The following is a 25160-nucleotide window of genomic DNA, read 5'->3' on the forward strand; positions in this document are numbered from 1 at the left end:
CTGCCTTTCTGGCTTCCAATTGTGAACTCTGATGCTGTCTGGGGCTCACCAGCCATCCTCAAAGAAATGCAAGAGGAGAGAAAAGGCTGAAGAATGAAAATCGGTGCGCTAAGAAAGGAAAAGATGGCAGCATTGGTTTGCTGAGTCCACACAGGCAACGTCCTACCTCCAGACGTCCCATTCAGTGAGGAAAAAAGCCACCCTTATTCGGCTAACCCACTACTGTCACGTATTCTATTAGTTGCAGCTGAACACATGCTTAACTGCTACCGCACCTCAGGGAGTTTTTTCCGTATTCTCCACAAGCGAGGCAGTGCAGGGTGGTTAAGAACACGGGCCTTGGCGTGCAGCAGACAGAGCTTAGAATCTGGGCTCTGCCACTTACTACACAACATCAGACAGGTGACCTAATCTCTCTGACCCTCAATTGCCCCCCACCAACCCCATAAAACAGAAATGGCCATGCCTAACACAGAGCTTTATTGTAAGAACAAACAATGTGTGTACTTAGCCCATGCCTGATACACAGTGAGCACCAAAACATTTTAGTCATTATTATGAGGAATCAGATGGTTGGTAGCCCAGATATATATATATATATATATATATATATATATATATATAGCACCCTGTACACACATGATTATTTCCCTAATGTCCTGATTTGTAACCATCTGATACCAACCTGATTCCTTCCTTAGACTATGAGCCACACTGGAGGCAAGAAAAGGGGCATGTCACTATGTAGTTAGTACTTAAAACAAGGCCCGTGCGGCACAGACTTTTCACAGAGATTTATCAGATTAATAAATAAATGAACCAAAGACTAATTTGAGTATTGAAGTGTATCAGTTTGGCTGACTTCTAGCACAAATGGAATTTATATAGATGGTTAAAGGAACACATATACGGACGACCATATGATTGCAGACAAATAACGATAACACATTAATTGTATTTACCAAAGAAGATATTCCAACCCTTCAAACAGGGAGATATTCTGGTTTGCTTTCACAGACATGTAATTTGCCCTCTTCCTCACTGCCATACGGGAATGGCACTTCCTCTCCACTGGAAAATCAAGACAGCAAAGATCCGAGGTATAAAACCTGCTTGTGATACAAGCAAGCCAGAAACGGAACTTGGGATCCACGTTCCATCCTCTCTGCCACTTCCAACTTTGCCTCTAGAAAAGGCTCTCTCTCTGAATATTTACTTGTGATGAAGTTATAAAATGCACAACCCTCACAATTTTGCGAGGGGATAATGTGGGGTTCACAGGGGGAGGCTTCTTTGGCAGGTCATCAGCCTCTAAATATTAGAACGAGCCAAATATTTTTTCTAAGCAGTGCCTTGCCATCTATGGTCCAACCTATACAAAATGGGGTTTATTATATAGGCATGCTGTTTACATGCAACCACTCAAGTATGCTGCCTAATCACAATGACCAGGGAAAAACCGCCTTTGATATAAAAACCAGCCCTCCCTTAGTCATTAAGATTTTCACATGACTTGAGAGCACTTTCTTCTTCCATACAGAGGATTCCTCCTTCGTCATAAGGAAACCTGAGTTGCTCTGATAAATCGAAATTTAGATATTGCATGACGGACGTACAAGCCTACATTGGTTTTTAACTATCCACCTAAGTGCACTCTACTGCAACATCCCGCCTCTTAACTAGAGCACTCAGAAAAGCCATCGTACTTTGCCTGACTAACAGACCATGTCGCGAACAGCTAAATGGCCTAGCAAATGCAAAGAGTTTCCCATATGTTCACTTTCCAGTGTTCATGGAGGTCCACTACCTATGCAAACCGACTGCATCTCCACAACCACATTCCACCTGGAGGCACACAGGTAACTTCGGGTGGCCATCTAGCTCTGGACACTATCAGCAAATCAGAACCAATTTATAAGCAGTTCCTCTAGTGTTTGCAAAGAACATTACCGTGTAGTCACAATTACAGGAATAGGGAGTTGTCTTACTCTGCGAATATTTTAAAGAAGTCACATAGAGGCTTCTTTTTATGCTAGAGCAGGTGTGAACTCAATTCCACTCTAAAACTAGTATCAGCCCAGCTGAGAGAACAGTCGTAAATTTTTATTTCAGAACTAAATGAAACTCATGAGGGTATGGGGCAAAATCTCGTTAACTATTAAAATGCCTTTAAAAGACTGCGGGCAAGGCTGCTTTCTTTTGTTTTATTTCCAATTTGGTGTTCAAACTATATATAGAATGGTGCAGTGAATGAAAATGCAATCACAGAAGTATATCTATTTAGAACATTTTATTTGGAGGTAATGAAAAATTTCAGAGTGCTCTTTCCCCCGACCACATCTCTATGAATTAGGTCAGTAAGTGAAATAAGGAAACCAAGGGTAAAATGAAAAATGGTTTACTTAGATCACCATAAGATTATCAAGCAAACTACTATTTAGTAGGTCGGTATTTTCCCATAACTAGTTACTAGAATGCCTAACAGAGGTTGTCCACAGCTACTTAAGTAGTCGGCCATGATATTTCATCTATTTATGCTCAGTGCATCTCAATTTCCAAATAATATTTGTGAGCCCATCAATAAATAAGGACAAGGGAAACTATGCAATGCAAACACACACACACACACACACACACACACACACACACACACACACAAAAGATAAAGTATAAGTTTAATCCTGTCAGGAGACCAGGGTTTAAGGCTTCCAAAAATACAGATACTAGGCTCACTTCCAACTACTCCAAAATTTCTGAAGGAGACGGGGTCACTAATAAATTTTCCTCCACAATTTTGTATTGCCCAATTAACTACAATCAGTTACACATAAAGAGTTTCTGCTTGCATCTGAAGCCTTCAGATTTGGCTGCTGAACTGTTAAGAGTACAGCTTGGTCTCAACAGCCAAGGTGAGGAAAAGGCAAGAGCAATTAGTAACCTAGTAATTGCAGACAGTGGACCACACCAGTGCTGATAATACTAGAAAACTGTACTGTGTGATCAGAATGCTCTAAAGTTACATTTTTATGTGTCTCTTTCTCTCTCATCTTTTGCTTCTTTTGTCTCTTCTTTCTCCATCAAGTGTTATCAGATATTCCACACTTTGTATTTTCATTCAGCTTTAATATGGCCCATGAAGGGGTGGCATTTAATTAATCACTTCCACATTCTGCCAAAATTCGCTATATGATCCTCGAGTTTGCACACCACTTTGGCCAAACTATAGTCAGACCCAATAAACAGAAAAAGCACCTAGAGAAAATAAAAGTGCGCAGAATAATAACTTGCAGTAACTGAACTGAAGTGCCTGGTGCTGTTCATATTACTTCACTTAAACACAGAGCAACAACTCAGACGAGAAATTCCATCAGAGCACTAAAGATTGCCCAAGGTCACATAACTGGAGAGTAACAAGCTAGGCGTCAACCCAACGTCCAGCTAGAAACAATCCTTGCTCGGCCTACCATCCTCCACTTCGCCACTATTAGGGCTTTAGTGGGATTTTCAACCTATAAGAAAGCTCACGATGTTTTATTTCAAACAGAAACACTATCATCAGCAATATTTTACACCATATAGTGTGAAGCTTCCTTCCGGTGTTTCCTATTAATAAGCATGTGTCAAGGAATTGAGGAGTGATTAATAAACAATCCTCGGGAAGATGAAAAATGTTTGGGCTGTATCTGTTAAGTGTTTAGGAACAAATTTAATTTAATCCCAATCTATGCTCCATGCATCTTGCAACTGTGGGTCCGGAGGCCTGATTCTGCAAAAGGAAATGAAATGGGATCCACTAAATACCTTTTTCTACTCAAAAATAATACAGAGTTCCTTAGGAAGGACCCAAAAACCCTTTGAAGTAAAGAGAATCAGCGAATAATCACACGCAGAGCGACATTCTATGCCAAGCCTCTCCAGAGAAGAACAAACCCAGGTGGATGAGGACTGTCTCTACCACATTCCTGAGAATGTGCAAGGTCTGTGTAACAGCACCTCCTTGGTGAAAAGCAACCTACCTAGTGGTTGCTCATTATCCAGATGACCTACAATGCAGGCAAAGACATCTTGGCTTGCCAGTAGGCCCCCTCACCCCACCATTCAAATAGCACAGCAAGGTATTTTTAGCCATGTGTAAGAACGAAACTTGAGAATATTTAAGTTGGAGGGACAAATGGCTGGAGGCAAGCATCTCACAAGGGGCATATCTGAATTCAACAAAGTTGTCCCCAAAGAGGTACTTATTTTATAGGATTACTGTGTTTGTGAACTGGCTGAAAACGAAATCTTTCCATTCTGGTCTTGATGTTTACAGAACCGAACATTCTATGCTATCTCTACCTGTTCTTGCCTTCTGTTCCACTCTCTGTAGAAGGTAAAGGTGTCTTAAAGCTGCTAACAGGCAAACCCAAAGTCTATACATTCATCAATTAATTACAGACAAAAGTAACGGTACCCAAAGTGTGGCCTTGCAGTGCCATAAGATAACGGTTACAGAGCAGTTAGTTGTCCCAACGCGTATCACTTCATTGCACTGCTCACAGTGGTTCTGGGGTGTGCGGGTAGGACAGGTATTACTATCCTCACAGAAAGGAGAAAGTTGGGGATCGATTTATCCAAAGTCCAATCACCAGGAAGTGGAACAGTCAAGACTAAGGCTGTGTTGAGCCCTGGCCTAGTCTACTGTTCAGTGATGCCTCTCAACGCTTAACACTGAGTTCCTTTGCTACTGTGGTCCTAATGAAGGTTTTAACGTGAACAGAGAGAATAGGCTTATTTTCATTGATGATCCATATGGCACTCAAGGTAGACATGCAACTTTCACGGACATTATTAGTTCACAGATCCTGTAACTGTACTGACGGTTCTCCTGGAGCCAAGAGGCAATGAGAGGTTTGAGAAACTCCAAGTGTTTAATACCCCGGGACTCAAGGATCCAGTCAAGAAGCATGTTACCGGTTAATGCTATCACGGGCATATCGTAACTATCAAACTTAATGCGAAATTCCAAGAAGCCATCTTTCCGATGAAAACCTTAGAGAAAAACTTGCATACTCAATAAAAACAACACTGTTGAGTTCACATCCAGCTTTCCTTTGATGACACATGGCCCTTCCCTCTGCCTATTCTCTCACTGGCCTGACTTATGCCATGACTGTGTTTGACAGAGGTGGGAAACTTCGGGCCAAAAGCTGAATCCAGCTCTCACCACAATTTCACGCAGTCTTGGCGTGTTAACTAAAATTAAATGTCTTTTGGCTGCACTTAATCCTCCACACTAAAGATCAACAAATACGATTGTCGTACATATGAAAATAAAATAGAGGGTTGTTGTTGTTGTCTTTGCTGCGGGCAAGGGGCACTCTTGTGTGAGTGCTTCACGAGGACGTGGCAGGTTGTCGGAGGTTAAGTACACAAAAGACGGTTTGAGTGGTGTGGGGCAAGGATCTCCCCTCATGGTACTTGTGATGGCACATATGGGACATTGTGGCTCCAGGATGCCAGGCCTGCTCTGAATGGCTGCCACGGGACTAGCAGTGCGCACTGCCAAAGACCACCAAAGGCACCGTGGAAAAGGCTGATGGCTGCAGCTAAGGGTCCACTGCACGGCCAGGGTGCTCTGCACAGAGTGGCAGGAACTCAAGCCAGAGACCTAAGAGAGAAGGTTCTAGGTGATGCAGACATGGAGAGCGCGGACTCTGGCCGGTCACTGTCTCGCACAAAGGATGAGGACAATGAAGGCACAAGCCTGCCTCAGGCTCTTCCCTGTGGGTGACTCTCACGTCTGTGCTTTCTCCACCTTCCTCATTTCGACCACTTTTTTTTTTTTAATACTCCACGTCTCTCTGTCCCTTTCTCTAATTTGCTGACCAGCATTCAGACTCGAGACCCATTTTTATATTTTTCTTACTACATGAAAGTTTGAGCCTGGTTCTTCATTGTCCAAACTGTTAAGTTGAAAATTATGCATTTTTCTCTGAGAAGCAATGAAATAAACCCTGTCAATCAACAAGCCTGATATGCACTGGCCAAAGTAGCTGTTGTGTACCTCCCTACCACCCAAACTCTGAAGCTGGAGATGGCCACTGGATATCGAGGAGCAGGGAATCACACTGTGGGACTCCCTTTTCCCTGCTTCCTGCTGCATCGAACCCACACTTGACATCTGAAGCTGTGACCGCCATCTTGAGACAATGAGGGAAAGCACAAAAGAATCACCAGACACCTGCCTTGATATCAATGAGCCACAAACCGATTCTAGCAGCAGCTCACCACCAGACTTCTAGCAAAAGAGTAATTCCTTTTAAGCGACCATTAGTCACAGTTTCCATTACTTCTAAGTAAAAGCCTTCTTCCTGATACATACTACTTTTTACTTTTATTTAACTCTAAAATGATTTATTTTCTCTTAGAGTCCGTAACTTTCTATGTAAGAAATCTTCCTCTAGTATTTAGAAGACCTACACTTTCCTGTTGGCTGTCGTTTTCAAGTAACATTTTATGCGATCAGTTCTAAATCTTATAAAACCTGACTATGAAAATGTTTGATGATCACAGCATTAATTAGAGCATACCATACAGTAAATGGCTGAGTGGAAAGGAAGCCAGACCCATGAAAGGCAAACAGAAATTTTTATAGAGTGGACAAGTTTTCCTATCTGAAAACTGGAAACACTTAACTTTTTTCAATGGCCTTTCAAAATAAGACTGATATGACTTATTTTTCATAAATAAAGTATTTTGTGGTATGTTTACTGAAAACTGAAATCTACCACCATGTAACATGATCCATTCCCTGACATTAGAATATTCTGGACAGCCAAGGATATAGTACTAGAGAATTAATTTCTGTAAGACTGGCTCTGATTTAGGGTTTTCTTTACGATACAGTGAGACAGATGTAGGATTGATTTTAGTTTATGGGCTTTTCATTCAGGATTTAAACCCCATATACATGATTTCCTGATTTAGCCATGAATAAAACCATTCAACAGTCATTTATTGAGGTCCTACAACTCTATGCCAAGCATTGGCCCATGCATCACACTTCTCTCCTGGTGATATAACTTAATAAGCTATTATTTTATCTTCAATCAATCCAATCCCTTAACTATAGACATGGAATGAGCAGAGGTAGAAAAGAAACATCCATTTGAATCAGGCTTTAAAGAATAACATTTGGAAAACACATCACTAGCAAAGTTACTTGAAGGTATCACAAAATAGAGATGAATGGATTAGAAATAGTGATAAAACATCTCACAAGATAAAATATAGCACAAGGATAAAATGGCATACCTAAAAGATCAATGGACCATTAGATGAGAAAATTACCTCAGAGATCATTTAAAGGTCTGTTCCACCCTCGATTTAAAAATGGGAAAAAACCTGACCTGAGGAGCCACCCACAGTTGCAGCAAAACAGAGAGGAGAAAAGCCAGTTCTTTGGCTCCAAGCCTTAGCTCAAAATCAGGATTAATAATATCACTCGGGAAGACACTTAAAATAGTCTTATTTGTTAATACTTCGGGAAGACATTTTAGGTTAACATATTCAAATAACAAAACTCTGGAACGAAGAAAGCTAACAACAAATGACACCAGAATTAAATGTTTCTTCTCTCAGAAATTGCTTGTTACCACGTTACCAGTCCAATAGATAACAGATGATATCATAGTAAATTCAAGCAAAAAAAAAAAAAAAAAAAAAAAAAAAAGTCATTAAAAAAAGAAGACACTGAAAATACACAGACGTCCCTAACTAATGAACTCGCCAACAGCCTGCTATCACCATCAAACTTCAGAACAATTTAGAAGTGAACTAAAATTTCTAGAGCTGCCATCCGTATTCACAGTTCCATTTTCATGTAGTTATTAAAATATTATTTGACCTCTGGCACTTTAGGATATCAAACACTTGCCATTGTTGCACAGGTTTTATTTTTTAATCAAATATTTAAATTCCTGCATGGAAAGAAAACATCTGACAAAGAGGTCAAGTTAAATCTTACCCATGTTTTGAAAAAACTATGTTTCTTTGTGGTTATTGTACGTTAAGGTTTTCAAAAACAGTTTTCCTGGTTAGAGCCTCTTCATTTAGGTTTATTTCCAGTTTTACAATGAAAAGAAAAACTCCCTGTATTAGCATCTACTCACATTCACCATTTTACAAGAAGACTGTGCCACTGGCCTCTGCCACTGGGATTTGAAAACACTCACAACACTTCACCTTTATGCTGGGCTAAACTCAGGGTAGTCATAAACACTTTGAAGTAATACAAACCTAAATATTCCTGCTAGGCAAACGGAGCAGTGGAACCGAATTATAATGAGCTAGCAGCTGTCACAATATGACCACAGTAACCAAATCAAAATATCAACCGCTAACCCAGATGAGATTCAAAGGTCATCCTATAAGCCAGCAGCCTTCTTCAGTTCTGCCTGAAACCCCGATCTAATCCTGCAGTAAAATGTTCCACTGAGCTAGTTTAGAAACCAGTTACTCTACAGTGGGAAATTATTTAGGGCACTGGTAGAGTACCGTTACCGTTAGTGGGGCTAGAACCAAATACCACAGTAAGGAAACTGAACCATTCACAATGGGACATGTAAAAACACAGCAGCTGATGTTGAACTAAGCTGCACCCAACTGTACAAAAGTATCACTTTTCACATCCTTCAGTTACCAATGCATGTCTATAATCTTACTGGCAACTTGCTCACTCAAACAATCTAGTTTTCAATAAGCCTCTGGAACAATAGAAGGAAAATGCATGCTTAGAGCCTTCCTTGGATCAAAAAGTTAGAGCTAGAAAATATATTGTTTTCCCATTGTAAAAACATTTGGACAATTATTTGCAAAAGTCTAACATTTGCAAAAAAAAACAAACAGGGTCAGAAATGTTAAAAAATCCATACTCTTTGCATATAGCTCTTGTTGGAATTTTCAAACTTTTCCAGAGCATATAATCCTCCTAAAAACACAAACCTCAGACCCATGGCCCTTCTGTCCTTTCAGCATATTCTGAAAGCTATTCACTGATCCCCTATAAAGGTTTAATCAAACTGTTTAAAAACTTCAGCGAACAAGTTTCCAGTAGATCACGTGTACATTATTGCCATTAATAATCATAAGTAGTCACAAAGAAAAAGTGATTTGTTGTTTCCAGACACGAAACAGGACAGGGCATTTCAAACAAGTAAAAATGCAAACCAGCTTGCTCGTCTCCACCCAAAGAAAGCAATGAGTGAGGATTCTGGAAATGTCAGGTATACAGATATCGTATCACTATGTTGTACACCTGAAACTGATACAACATCATATGTCAATTATACCTCAATAAAAATATAAACAACATTTTAAAAAAAAGAGAGTGCATATATGAACTGGTCAGTGCAGGCAGTCAGCTAGACGACTCAGTGCTATCGTCTCTCAACTCCTCCGGACTCCCCCACACAAAAAGGAAAACAAAAAGTCATGCACGGTTATTTAAAAAAAAAATTAGGGGCTGGCTTTTTTGTTTATTTTAGCTATGTTTTCCTTTAAAGGATTTACACAATATCAACTTCCAAACTTTGTATGGCAACTGTGATTACAGACAGTAATGGAAGAAGTGGTGTAGCCTTAAAAACCAAGTAGTGTCATTAATTCCAACAGAATAGGCGTGGGGGGGGGGGGGGGTGCGGCGCACATGTGTACACAAACCCATGCTTACATGCAAGTACACTTGCATTCATTTGTCCGTTTTTACTTCAGGGATTCACAAACTATCAAATAGGGTATTACATTCAGATATGCAGGCTTGTTTCTAAAAGAATAAATTAATGAAGATAGTCTTTTTTACTCTTATAAATGACATACCATTTTGGAAAAAATCGAAATGCATAAATACATTGAGTTTTGGTGTTTTGGTGCCAAACATAAGTATTTATATCACAAAAAGTGCAACGTTTATGCAAAACCATTCATGTGAAATCAAAAAGCTCAGAGTTATAATAAAGGGTTTTATTACCGTAAGAGTTCAGGAGGAAATGTTAGCAATGCCTGTATGGTTTCTCCAAAATAGTGTATTGCCATAAAGGACAAAATATGTAACAATGATGCACTCCCAAAAGGAGAGAGCAGTTCATTACTTTTTTCTTTCCTTGCAAGAAAATAAAACCTCGCTAAGTGAACAGTTTACTTAAAAAAAAAAAAAAAAAAAAAATCGGGTCATCTGCAGTTAATAACTCTTTCCCGTAAAATTAGTGTCACTTGTTTCTGTAGCAGACGCCTAATTCAGTCACAGGCTTGATTGATTTGACAACACAGAATCCGGTCCAATATAAAGTGGTTGATTTATTTCTTATGCTATAGCTTTTACCCTAATTGTGACATCATAGCAGAATCAAGTCTTTGACATGTAAAGAAATCCTTTGTAGTTTTACTGAAAACTAAAGATTCTGAAAGCAGGTATTGACTGTAGTCAAAAACTCACAATGAAGTCTAACACCTGCTTTTGGAAGAATGAAAACTTGCACCAGGATCATGACACAGAATATGGATTTGGACACAAAGAGCAGTTCAGATCATACCATGTACTCTGTGAGTTCAAATTCGTGGCCACACTAATAGATCTTCCTTGATCTCCGCCTCCATTTGTAAACTGGCTGTCTTTAATTTCTCGAAAACAACCCATCTTCTCTTTGTAAAAGTGCCGCATAACATCTCAAAGTGGTCTTATTTTAAATAAACAGCGGCTTGGGCAAAAATCAATGAGAAGCTTTGTTCCCCTAATCTAGCCCCGAGATAGACAAGCCAATCAAGAAGGCATTTGGGATGTGAGAAATTACAGGGGTGGGAAGAGTTCGTGAAGCATCATGGGCAGGTCTCTAAAAATATTTTTAAATTCTTTTCCAAACTAAAAATGCAAGGTATTTCATAGTGGTTTCAATGTCTTTTTTCCCTTTTTTGCAGACTGCGCCGTGCCCTCTCGCTCTGAGGGCGACTTTCCTGACCCCAGTCTGACACTGCCCCGTTAATGTCAGATAAACCATTTAGCCCCAGCACAATTCTATTCTGTGCAAAAATCTGCTTGAGGTGGAAAATGTAGCAGTTTGTAAACAATAAAGAGCCATGTTTCAGACCAGACAGCTTATCTAACAGAGAAGTCCTTTCATGGGGAACAGTGGGTGGGAGCCTCCCGGACATAGTAGCATTTCCTATCACAATGCAGGAGACTGTCTTGGCCTCCATATTTAAGAGTTTAATGGGAAGGAGGGCAGACGGGATAAAAGAACACAGCTGATGTGGACTTTCAGCTTAAACAACAACTAAGTGAAAAGAGTCAGCTCTCACTGCTCTAGCTCCAGACTCTCAGCCCACTTATATTTTAAATACCATTTGGATTGAAAAACAAATTTGGCTGGCAAAACAGTTGCCCATGAGGCAAGAGATGAACAAGAAACAAATATTTAATATCCTTGTATTGCTTGGTGTATTCCGTGATACTGATTTATCAAGTTCTTCCTTAAGAAACCCTTTTTTCACGGACAGAACATAAACTTCTAAATATGAGTAGTAATTTATTTGTCCTATTTTACTTTCACTCATCAGAAAATAGTTTTAGAAACTTCTCAGGGAGTTCTTTAATATGCCCTTTAAGTACTCCTTCCCAAGATTATCATTTTCAAGTTAATCTTTTATTCTGTGTTGTCAAATTGAATGAGGATAACTGGAGAAGCAAGGTGTTAGAATTTAAAGTTAGTGCTACTGTCACTAAAGAGTCTAAAGCTGTTCTTTAAAATCTAGGTTGGCAAATATATCTAGTCTTCTGTATCTCCATATCCTGCACCTCCGTATCAACGACTGATAAAAACCAGGATGCTTGCTTTAGCTACAAAATTAAAACGTAAATATGAAACTTACCATTTTAAAGTAAAAGGGAACACAAATATAATAACAGCCTTAGGATCACACACAACTTCATGGTTCTCAAAGTTGGCATGATACTTAAAGGCACAAGCATATGATATTACTCATTTAAAATAGGTTGCTAGTATTTCTCTGCTTTGTCTACTTTATGTCAAATATTTGAAATTCCTTTAGATGGATTTGATGGTGACTTTTGAAAAAAATGAGCTTCAAGGACTATCTAAACATTAAATAACAAGTATAGCTCCCAAGGCTTAAAAATAGGGACATTCTTTAGAAGCATTTGCAATTATGGTTTGAGAATGATACAATTATGGCTGTGTGTTTTTCTTGGGAGGATGGCCCAACGCCTTGTGCCAAGAAATTTAATTTCATTTATTGATGGATTTGCAATAGAATTTGACCATGGTGAGATTTATTAACATTGTTAAAAACTCACATTTACTAAGGCAAAGATCATTGTTTCACACAAAACTGAAGCAACCCGCTATTGCCCACTGCTCAGGTTACTACTGTTAAACACACATCCCCACAGGGTAAACAAAACAGAGAAGTATGCTAAGGACACCGGTATGAGGGCATGCTGGAAACTCACAAACTATCTCAAGTGTATCTTGCTTCCAGTGAAGGACAATACAATCTGCCTAGACCATCAGCACTAAAAAGCTCACACCTCAATAAATACACAACCAGATTTCCTAATTCAGCTTGAATTCACTACTCTGATTTAAGCGCTCTAAACCTATTATTAAAGGGGTTACCGTAACCCCTTTAGTAAGAATTCACAGGTAATACTGACTATATATCATTGCCAATGGACAGGCCCAAAGATATTTTTATTTTAAATATTTACCACTTTGACTCTGTCAACCTTAAATCAGAAAACAAGTATTGCAACATTGAAATTGGAATTAATGCTCTTCTATCTAAGGAAGACAATCCCCACAGCGATTCAGTATCACTGAAATCCTGTTATTCCACCTGGTTATAAAACATAGTCCTTTAACCAAGCATAAACTGTCAGTATTTTTCTGCAATTTACAATTACTAGACTGAACTGGCTACAGATCCCAGTTCCTAAAAACAGAACCTCTGTCTAGACTGTATTCTCCCCTTTCTATGGTAAAATACAAGCATTCAAAAAGTGCAGGTCAATTTAAAATTAGTCTTACTTTGTATTCTGGAATTGACAAAAGGTGGAGAGAGATTGTCATGTGACCCAAGGTCCCTGCTGGTCATGTGGTCATAGGGTGTCCCATCTCCATAGTTCTGTAAATAAAACAACATCCTAAGTTTTCATCCTGCATGAAGAAATCAGCATATAAACACCCCCTATCGACACCTCTGTGACCCAAAGACACTGAAGTCCACATTTCCAGTTACATTCCCACTCATTATAAGGAACCTCCATCTTCACAGGTCCAGTGGGTAAGAGAGGCTCTATAGGCTGCAGATTTCAAGTTTTCCTCATAACAGCTATGAAATCTTAGAAATAATAATAGTAATAGAAACAACGGGATGAAGTTGTTGACATGATTAAGTGAAATAATGTATGTATAACACCTGACATGGATAAAGTACACTGTAAATATTAAAATTATTATTTTAGTAAGCCCACATTATTTAAAAAAAAAAAACAAGCAAGATTGTGCTATCAGGGAAAATTACCCATAGCCTATAATGAATTATAGAAGTACAGCCTTTTAAACAACATTCGCTTTTACAGTATTGAAATTTCAATGTTTTGTTATAGCTGTTATTATAGTTGTACGAGAATTGGATCATTCCACAAGTAATTAACATGAAAGAATGTTAAAATTACTACAGTAGGACTGTGAATGAACATCGAAACTTTAGCATAAATTAGTACTTCTGGATTCGGACAAAGTATGCCACAAAAAAGTTTTAAAAGCAGACATTAATTTTTGGCAAGAATTTGTCATTATTATGATTATCTCATTGTTTTGATGGAATTTAAAATTAAAATAACGGTTTTAAACTGCCCAGTCGCTTATTAATGGAGGAATTGGTAACATACAGGAAAAGTAAAAATCATCTATATTGTAGGGTTCACATTTCTGACTAAGGTGCATAAAGTAACCAAAAAGGAAAAAAAAAAAAAAAGGGGCGATCTGCTCAGCTGGTTGTACCTCCCACAAAGACCAAGTCAAATTTACTCAGAGGTGCCAGTTGCCATGTTAGCCAAAGGGCAGAATCTGTCCACACAAAGAAAGATACTGTCTGTACATCACTTCCCTAGAAAATAACTGGAACCTGTAAGGTTCCAAATAATCCTGTTTTTAATCACCGTCCCTCATTTAGAAAAATTAACTTGAATGATATTGCAATCTCATGCTGCCAATATATCAGTGTATAAAAAGATGTCACGTTTTAAATGCCTAGCATGGGTTTTACACTCCAGGCACTGTATTATACTGATTTTTATTTATTAAGTGTCCTCATCCCAAACAGTGTACTAAAAGCTTGATATACACTATCTAATTTAAACCTCAGCATAGTGCCTCAAGGTAGCTGATAATATCACCACTTTAAGAGAGAACACAGACTTAGCATGGGTCAGTACGAATCAGCGACAGAAATCTGCCGCATGCAAACTCCCTAAATTTAGAAAAATATAAATTACAAAATATTGATTGAAAATTATTCACCAAAATGTTCCCTGAAAAACAATGTCAGGACAGTCACCGCAAACCAAAAAAAAAAAAAGTCAGGATGATACTAAGGGACCTTGTTCTCAGAAGAACAATCAAAAGTACCATGTGTGTTAAAGTGAGAAATCATAAGAAACCCTGTGTGAATAAGCTAAACAACGGGGGGAAATTCTGTCATCTCCTACACTTGCTGTCAAGGGGAATGGATTTATTTCTGCAAGTGCAGGCTGTAACGTGAGGAGGAGGAAAGATTTCCTCAACCCATCCATATAATGCATTAGGATATCAAACCCGACAGCTGGTGCGATGGCTCAACAAAGTTAGAGCTTGGAGACCCTGCTGCACCACAAAGACCACAGTGAGAACCACAGGTCAAAAGACAGGTGGAAACGGACAACAGTGGCTTGCTGAAATGTCTTCATTGTGACAGCCTGATCACCTTCCTTGCCTCTTATGCCAAAATAGAAACCCCTCCCCACCTCAAATTTACGTGAATACTTACAGCAAAATGTTCCCTCCCTGTAGAATGCTTCATTTATACAGCTGGCTGGGGGAGGGACACGTGTTTGTTTGACTATGTGCTCTCAGTCTATTTTTAATTTGGGGTATTTATATGCATATTAGAAAAGCTGACATGGATTTTAGAGGGTCTAGCAATGATTCCATTAAAAACAGATGATACATAAAATCATATATATTTAAGTGGGAAGGAACATAAAAGATCCTCTGCTTTTACTTTTTTCATTTTACAAATTCAGAAAACGAGGACCGAAGAAGTAAAATGACATGCCCAAGGTCACATACACACAAAACTACACATTGCCTACTCCCACCTACACATACCCCAGTCCCACCCCATTCCATGCTCTTCCCATTACACCCAAACCGACAACGAAGGCATGAGAGTAAACCATGAAAAAGAGTAGTAAACATCTGAAACCAAATAAATGAATGAACCCAACTGGTACATTTCATGCTTACAAAGTGAAATCAACTCTGATTTGTTATGTAGATAATACTGGTCAGACAGAACTTCATACTATGTCTTCAGAATTATTCTCTAGTCTATTTACACCAACACATTACTAGGGATACTAAGATTTTTTTCTTTTCCCCAAGTTGTGCCATCTACAACAAATAACTTTCTGTAATACTGGATCAATAACTGGCAAAGTAGGGGCAAATATTTAATGAGGGATTTTTCTTCTGGTTCACAGAAGTGGAACAGGTGTCAAATTCAATAACAGCATCCAATAAGAGAATGAGAGGAAAAAATTGCAAACACAAGCTGATCCTCATTAAACTTAGTATGCATATATGTATCTGTGCAGTTGTGTGTGAGAGAGAGAAACTCACCTTCAGTTTGTCAATTTACATATGCGGCATGTCTGGTTGTGGGAAAAAGATTAGATATACTTACCCTGGACGGGCTTGGATGTCCTCCGCTCCCCCAGGACCCTGAGCTACTTCTGTCTTCTACATCTAGGGACAAGAGAAAAGTTCTTTAGGCTTTCTTGCAATAATTCTTTCTTTTTGTACATGCACTTTTAAATTAATGTTTCAAATTAATCTCCTGTTGCCTTTAATTAAGAATCAGGCACGGGGCTACCACGATGATAGTGGCTTCTGACCCATCTACTTAAATTAACTCATTTAAATTCACAGCAGAAATGAACTGGACCCTCAGGAACCAGAGGTATGAACATCAAAATTACTTCCATCCTTCAGTGTTTCCTAGCCTCAACTTTTATAGACATGAAACTGCACTTAAAGTTTTAGAAGATCTTTTGGAAAAAATAAGTTCAAAAATACACAAATACAACCTTAATGTGTACTTCAAAAAGCCAGTTAAGGCAAATATTCATACTAACATTAGCAGCCTCTGTGCCATCATGCTTTTGGATACCTGTTTGTTCTCTAGTCAAGGTTTATTGCACCAGACAACAGACAGGGAACAAAATACATACAAGGCAGAAAAGGATTCAGTGGTCTGTTACCACCAGTACACGACAAGGTGACTAGAATTCGATTTTTTTAAATGTTTTAAGTAAAAACAACACTGTCTCCATATTTTTATTATTTTAATAGACTTACCACTTGACTACAATCCTTAATCTGGGTACTGAGATGTAAAAATTAAAGTTGTTAAAGCCATTTTTTATCTTGCCAAGTGATAGTGAAGAGACCTCGATGAACTACCAGAAAGTTGAATTTTTCTGAACTCTGTACCAGCAGAGTTCTAATGCTGACCAGATTACTACATGCTCGGTCAGTGCTTCTAGCGGCGAATGCTCAGGATGATGAGTGTAACAGCTAAGTTATCATATTAACTGCTTAAAACATAAAAGTGTTTTAAAGATCAGTCACTCTATATATAGCAGTGGCTTTGATATTGATGATGAAAGGTCTTTATAAGTATACAAAGTTTCACTGTTCTATTATTTGGATCATGGTTGATAACAGACAGCCATCACAAGCCTCCTCTGACACAACTGGAGGAGGAGGAGGTCTGAAACTCTGGTTCAGAAGACATAATCCCATTTATTGTGTTTCCTAACATTTCAGTGATACTGTTTATTTTCCTAATGCACTACTGTTATTCCTTTATTACTGCTATTTCATTACCAGCAGAAGAAATCATAGTATAATTAAAACTGATTTATTCTGGGGTACAGTGGAGTACACAGTGTTTTAGAATATCTTAAGAGATGGCACAGAACAACAAAAAACAACTTACTATTAGCACTAAACTTGAATCCTTGGGGTGCCCGGGGGGCTTAGTCAATTAAGCATCTGATGCTTGATTTCGGCTCAGGTCATGATCTCACAGTTCGTGAGTTCGAGACCCACGTCAGGCTCTGCGCTGACAGTGCAGAGCCTGCTTGGGATTCTCTCTCTGTCCATCCCCCACTGCACACTCGAGAAATAAATAAATAAATAAACTTGAATTCTTTCTCTTTTTTTTTTTTTTTAAACAAATATTTCTGTTCCCTTTGTTGGTGCTTCAGAAGATAATGCACCGGCAAACACACGCACCCTGTGGACAGCTAAATTCCGTGACCGTGAGCTTTAAGGAATATCAAGAAAGCTCTGGGAAGTGCATCCATTCTGGAGAGAAGGGCAACACTTTCCCCAAACCTGCTATTGTAACAACTCCACTACTGGCCTATGGGTAGACTGAACTGAAATACTTGAAGAAGTGACTTAAAACCCTCTGGATTTGGGAGTATTTGCAAGCCTCTATGGCTCCCTTCATCCTTAACCAAAATCAAATACGTTCAACAACAAAAGGTATAAATGACAAAAATCTCTCGACCAGTGCAGACTTTCAGAAGTCCCACGTGTCTTCACTTCCTTTTCACCTGAAACAGCCAGACCAGATTCATTTGAGAGATTTTGTCCTCTTGTATTTGGCCAAAACATAATGAAGGCACAGAGTTGAATCCCTACATTCTGTAAGATTTCATATCGTTTGGACCCATTTTGTCTTTGTAATTCTCAAGCAAAAATTTAAACACAAAAAGTTGGCAAAGACAGGGAGGAAAGGGGAACGATTCCCCTCCAGGGCGATTTTGGCCCCCAGAAGGCATTTGGCAGTGTCTGGAGACATTTTTGGTTGTCACAACTTGGGGTGGGGAAAGGGGTGGAGGGGCAGTGCTACTGTCATCAGTGGGTAGAGACCAGGCATGCTGCTGAACGCCCTATAAATGTTAGAATAGAATTTCCACAACAAAAAATGCTCCGTCCCCAAGTCTCAACTGCGTCTAGAATGAGAAGACAGACCTGTGCTGAGGGAAAAATTACATTAAAGAGCAAAAAGGAAGAATCGAGTTGGGAGAAAAGATGTACTAGAATTTAACTTATAGTTTAGCACGAACTCTTCCTAAATACACAGTGGCTTATGCCTTTTAACCCAAACTTGAGCTGGAGCGTTTCAGGAGACCTTCACAAACATCTTCTGTCCACAGAACAAAGGGAAAATGATGGTCAACCAGGCAGCCTGCTAATTAGCGGGCAGATAAAACACATCAAAACTTGAGTATTCCCAACTGGGCAATTTCAAAAGCGAGCAATCCACTAATTAAAAATGCTGGAAGTCTAGCTTTTTCAAAACAGGTTAAATACTGGCTGGGTTCCTTCACAAATAGATTCCCAACCAATCAGATCTGACTGCTCTTTTCCCATCCCTTCTCGTTTCTATCTTTCTCATTTCCTGACCTCACACTGCTCCACCTTCCTTTCTGCTTCCTCCCTTTCACTGATCTCTTTTAAACAGGCTTTTCTCCACCCCTTGGCCTCCTGCTAGATCTAAAAGATAAGGACCAATCTCTAGCTCTCCCAAACCTAATAGAACAATTATATGATCTCTGATATACTTTTTTCTTTGAAAAAAAAAAAAAAGAAAGAAAAAAATACCCGTATGACTGGTGCTCATTTATCCAGAGCAAGAAGCCACAGAAGCAAGAGCACTGATATCTGTGACTCATAATGAATGTAAACATGTTGCTTTTAAGTCATTCGTTTCCATCGTCCCTCCCACTGAGCCTCTCATCAGGCCTGCCAGTTAGTGAGCATTTCCTCAACAGCTACCCCAGTACAACTCCGAGGGCATCTAAGGACAGCCTACCTCTGAATCACCTGGTTTATTCATTGCAAAATCAGCATCTTGGGGCCCACTGCTGACCTCCTGAGTCTGGATCTCCCGAGAACACAGTGTTTTTAACAAGGTCCCCAAGTCATGTTCATGTGCACCGCAGTTTGAGAACCACCAGCCTGACTTATCGGGAACACAAGAGCAGAGGCACCACCCCCCTTGCCTCTCTCACTCCGTATCTTACAATTCCTGCCGAGGGTGCCAGATTCAACAGCGTTCAACACGCAGGCCCATCACATCTGTATCCAGACCCATTTGCATTTTGCCCTGACTCACTTTTTAGTAAACCTGCACGTGTCCTACCATGGGCCATTCCTTAATGCCTGCAGGTATACACAGGCACTGCACGCACTTCTGTACCTCCATGTTTTTGTACCTGCTATTTATTCCCTCTACTTGAACTGTTCCATCTCTCAAAATACAATAGCAGCCAACATTTAGTGAGCTTAAATATACGTCTGACACTGTGCTAAGCACGTCAATGCACTAACAGAACCACCATTTCATACATGAAAACACTGAGGCTTCGACGGAATAGGAAGGTCTCCCAAGCATGCAGCACACACAGGTGCTGTCAACGCTAAAGCCAGGGTGTACTCTTTTCCGCCACTGTAAATGCCTCCCTGAAAGAACGTCATTTCTTTCCATGACCATCTTGAATGCTACTTCTCAAATGTCTCCCTAGGCAGAGTGAAAACATTTGGGAGTTTATGCCTATTCTTGGGTCCACAAAAGATTACAGAATTATATGCAACACAAATATGTAAGAGTCAATATTTGAAGAAATCAAGAGACTGGAAAATAAAAACAGGGGAATAATAAATCCAGAAATATGATAAGCTTATCAAAATGTACACTGTGATGGACTGGATATTTGTTAGAAACGGGTCAAAATTCTACACGAAAAACAAAAGGGGAACAAGATTCACAATGAGTATGGGATAAAAGCACACAAACAGTTCAGGAAATTTATTAAAGCAACGTAGTAACAAATGAAAAACTGCCTGGGATGGAGGCTGTCTGAACATTTAGTTCCCACCTCTCCCTTGTCCAACCATCACTCTCCATCCAAGATAGGAATAAAGAATAGAAACACAATAACCTGGGCAGCGGAAGGGAAAGGAAAACAGCAAGTGGATGGCAGAAATTATTCTTCCAAAAGACTAATATGGGTTCCACTGTTCCAGACATCTCTAATTTATTTTACCCTAAATAAGGACACACTTGGTAATTTCTACGGGATTGACAGTGGTTTAGGAGGCAACCTGACAATCCACAAAATTTCATTCTGTTAGAGTAGTTCTGCATAAGCCCCTCAGACACTTCAGCATCAAAACACAAAAGCAAAGATTGGGCAGAACTAGGGCCAGAGACACCATTTTGAAAAAAGACACAGATAATTTTTAATTTCTATGATTCCCCATCCATACTCATTAAACTTATGATCTGAATCCTCAAATCTCTACTTTGTTTATGTGCAAGATCGAAACTATCAGATAGACTGGGAAAATCTCAGAAAACACAGCTCTGGGAGTTGGAAGAGAGACTCAGATTTTACCAACCACTCTGCATTAGCCAGCTCACCGGTCTGACCCAGTCACTGGCCTCTCTGAACTCACTTTTGTCAACTACAAGTGGGTTTGAGTTCCATTCTTGGAAATAGAGAAGGCTAGTATATTTGGACAACTCTCCCACAAGAAACTAAAAATGATGGGTAAATTTTTAAAAATCTTCTTTAAAATGCTAATAAACTGACAAGATAATAAGGAATTATCAAGTCAAAATCAAAGTGAAAGCTAGAACCCAGGAAGGAAAAGAAGACATTTTTACCCTAAGGACATCTGCTAACCTAGAAAATTGAATAGCCTCTTAGGTCAAGGAAAACAAACAAAAACCCAGGACCCATCCAAAGTAGGTATCTAACAGGAGATAACAGGGATAATAGGATTTCCAATCTCAAGGAGTTATTGTTAAAGTAAATAACTTAATTAATATTTGTTAAACACTTAGGGGAATACTTAGCCCATAGCAAATTCTCAGTAACCAACACCTACCCATGAGAGCATAACTTAATAGTATGCTCCAAAATCTAAGATAATCAAACCACGTAAATCGGTAAAATTATGATTTATTCTAAGAAATAACTCTTAGTTCTGCTAAACAGGTCAGGGACTTTCAAACATTCTCCTGGATTTGAGAAACAGCCAAGATGTTTAGAGTAAACAAATCCCACCTTCTTCATAAACCTCTACAGCAAAATCACAGTAAGAATTCAGTAGATGTTAGATTTGTTTAGTGACTTAATTTACCTTCAGAATATCCCCTTCATATCTCACGACTGCAACATACGTTTGTGTTCTGTATAAATGATATGCTGTCAAAAGTTATGTATGCTGACCTGAGACCCAACCTAAGAACACAGGCTAAATGGTATATAGGTTTAACCTTGACTTGAAATAAACAACTGTTAGTTACCTAACTGTTGATTTGGGATAATTAGAGTTGTGTATTGGTCCTTTCCACACTTAGAGCCCAGATCATGCCAAGTGCCCAAGGCCCTAGAGTTTCATGAAGTCAGAAAACAACTAAAGTGGTTTTTCTGAGTTGCTTTAAAAGTCTACGAGTTACTACTCTTGGAGAAATACATTGATTCCCTACTGAAAGCTTCTATACGTTCAGAATGCATTGGGAGTTTGTTCTTGAGGGAAACAAAATCACTCCGAAACATGTTGAGGTCTATACTGTCTCAAATCCTTCACTCTACAACAACAGACACCATTAAATATCCTCCACACCATCATGGAGACTCACAGACTGGGTACATCTGTGGCTCCTACTAATTTCCTAGTCCAGGAAGAACCCTTGGCTGAGCCCTCCACACAAACTGAGATGGCATATGCTCTCCATCAGTGCCAGATGAATTTAGAGTTCAAAATATTTCATCAGCAAAGAGCGTGTTAAGGATGTGCACATTTTCATTAGTACCCAGTATAATAAGAGCTCTAAGTAGAGTAATGTGAAGTCAAATTTGAGTATCAGTACAGATGAAGGAAGAGCTGAAAAGCTTCAAATATTGATGGACGATGTCCATAGAACCATGATCACTTCTTTCTTTTTCCATAAGAAATAAGATAAGCTTCATAATGAGTGATCTGAGCACTAACAAGAAACTTCCCGCACTTTCCAAAGCTGACCAAGCAAAAGATGAGGGTTGTGGTGATGCATCTTACAAAACTTTGAAGACACTTCTGATATGAGGAACAGAGACCTGGGCTTTCCATTTTCAGATCATCGCTGTCAATGCTGGCTTTCTGAGTGCTAATGGATTTCCTTACCAAATAAATCTGAAAACTCAAAAAGCCAAGTACAACATGACTTGTATCTCTACATAAATATCTATTTGCGTGTGTGTATATATATGCACAAAGAAAGGTAAAAAATGAAAACACTAGGAGGAAAGAATAGTAGGAAAAGTTGTTCAGAAAAGAATTATTCCAATATTTTAGCTTTATTAACCTCCAACTTTAACTTCAATCATTAATATGTCCTTTAGAACACTCCTTAAACAATCATTATTTTCCTGAAGTTAAAACCAAACTATTTTTCAAAAATGAAAACTAAATAATCTCAGATATTTAAAATATGGAGTTAATTGCATTTTGCAGTGCTATAAACTGAGAAACACATTTTCATATAACATGAAAGATCATATGAAAGCAACAAAATAAAATACATAACTATTGCATTTTAAATGTGTTGGTGTTTCTGAAATTCCTAAACCGTCTTGAGAACTCAAGCTGAGTAAACGTTTCAGTTATGAAATTGAGGGGGGGAAAAAGCAACCTGAAGTCTTTAGATCAATCCATACAATTTGGAAGTATCAAAGATCATCTAATTTGGATAATATTCCAATTTGAATAATCTAACATGAAACATGGAGAGATGGGTATTTTTTAGCAACCTTCTATTCCAAATGTTTGAAACTAGACCTGTCAGAGTCTTCCTCTTAAAGAGAAGTTAATCCTTCCAAGATCTCATCATTCTAACAAGAACCCAGAAAGCAGAGAGCCACAAATATCTTGAGGCAGCCGTGCAATATGAATTGTATTTGCCTCCTTTGACTTTTTGGAATCTAACCTATCTAAAAGCCCTTAACAAAGATCAATTTTACTAAGACAATGTTCTTAACTTATTTCAAATCAGGTGAGAATAACAATTAGAAATGACTGAAGATAAAACCAACATACCATCCAATTCCAATATCACAGAGGTCAGCCTCAAAGCATCTAAATTAAAAGTGAATATATTTGGGGAAGTTTTTAACGAGGTGCTTGGTACATTTAAAGATGTATTTACAAATACACAGCACAAAGTGTGAGAAATAAAAGCCAGATACTTTAGAAAACATGACACAACAACAAAAAAGTTAAAATATGTTTCATTTCCTATAGAACAGGCTGAATAACTCGTATGTACATGTAATTATACATGTATTGTTCAATTCACACATGTGATCTTTATGTTGCAAAGTCCATAATACCGTAATGACTTAAGACACACACATTGATTTTTTTTTAAATGCCTACTTGATAAATAATTTATTTCAGGGCAGGGGGAAAAAGAGCCAATATAAAACATGTAACAGTTTTATCATTTCTTCTCTTTTTCCCCCCATACCTCTTTTCTCCCTAGGGTGCCATTCCTGTGGCTCTGGGAAAGGGCTGCTGGCTTAATTGAAATATTTGGAGGCTGGACTGGCTGTGCACTGCCACAATGGTTCACTTCTCCCAAATGGCCTCTGTTCCCTGTGCTTCTTTCTTCTTCTATTTCCTTTCATACTTCAACCAAGTCCACTTCTCCCGTTTCTTCTAGTCTCATTTCATCCCACCCCCTATTTACAGATGCTCAACAGATACTGGTGAAGCCACATAGTTTTAAGTATTCAAAAATCTTCCCTAAAATCCTGTTTCCTAGCACAGTCCCTCTTGCTTCCAATAATCACTCCTATAAGATGATTTTCATTTTATTCTTTCAACATCCCAACCTTATACCTGTGTTTAACACTGCAGCCTCTGACCCGGCTGGCAATGACAAGCAATCAATCTTACATGTTATCTTCAGGGGTCATGCCTTAGTTTTAGGCCAATTTTCTTTGTATTTAGGCTCAAATGTGCAAACCACACTATATTACTCTGCAAAACATCAATGAGAAGGCTTAATTAAGTAACACTGACAGATAAATCCATTTCTTTCGCAGTAATCAAATCAAAGCAGGTTGACATAACACAGGAACTTAATACAGTTATTCCCTTGTAATTGGAAAAAGGCCCTTTACTTCTCATTAAAGCAATCTTCTGGGTATTGGCATAATAAGAAGGCTCAGAGCTTTAATACTGCCCTATAAAAGTCTCAAGATACAGACCCCTTAAGCAAACAAGCCAGATTATCTAATTCCTTGATCACAGCAGAACATGTCGTTCCTACTGTTTTAAACTACTAATTCTTTATCTCTGTTGCAATTAAAAAGAGGTAAATCAGTATCAAACACATACAACAGAAATCTGTAAAAATGCATAAACTGTTTACAGTTTTAGGTAATCTATCTCCACATGTATTTGAAGGGAAGCAGTCCATTAAAAATGAATTTGAAATACTTTGCAAATGTGAAATTGTAATAGCTTGGATCAGGGGGAAAATCTCTTTATTTTACTTAATGGGCTCAACAGGATGCATTTTGCCTAAATTTACAGGCTGATACTCAAGCATACAGTACAACTTTAATAATCAGAATTATGAGAGGACAGAATGTGAAGAAGGACATTTAATTTCTGTGACATTTAAAGAACAATCAGTTACCTGGTCAACTGAAGACCGCATGCCCAGGCTGAATCCCACAAAGAACAGGACATTACACCATGTTCCTA

At 38.7% G+C, this 25160-nt stretch overlaps 1 protein-coding gene and 1 long non-coding RNA gene across 8 annotated transcripts in view; one reads left to right on the forward strand and one right to left on the reverse strand.

Annotated features, from left to right (window-relative positions):
• TCF4 (transcription factor 4) overlaps nt 1-25160 on the reverse strand; it is a 349808-nt gene that overhangs the window by 213645 nt on the left and 111003 nt on the right. For all 7 annotated transcript variants that reach the window (XM_042963037.1, XM_042963036.1, XM_042963034.1 and 4 more), the window contains 2 exons: nt 16003-16064; nt 13083-13179 (listed from right to left, as the gene is read on the reverse strand). In XM_042963037.1, coding sequence (XP_042818971.1) covers nt 13083-13179; nt 16003-16064 — 159 coding nt within the window. The remainder of the gene's footprint in view (nt 1-13082; nt 13180-16002; nt 16065-25160) is intronic.
• Nucleotides 10341-11127, forward strand: LOC122232791. Its single transcript, XR_006210191.1, has 2 exons — nt 10341-10581; nt 10954-11127. It is a non-coding gene; the product is annotated as an uncharacterized LOC122232791 (long non-coding RNA).

The sequence above is a fragment of the Panthera tigris genome, chromosome D3 (genome assembly GCF_018350195.1).
Source record: "Panthera tigris isolate Pti1 chromosome D3, P.tigris_Pti1_mat1.1, whole genome shotgun sequence".
In the NCBI taxonomy this organism is placed as follows: domain Eukaryota; kingdom Metazoa; phylum Chordata; class Mammalia; order Carnivora; family Felidae; genus Panthera; species Panthera tigris.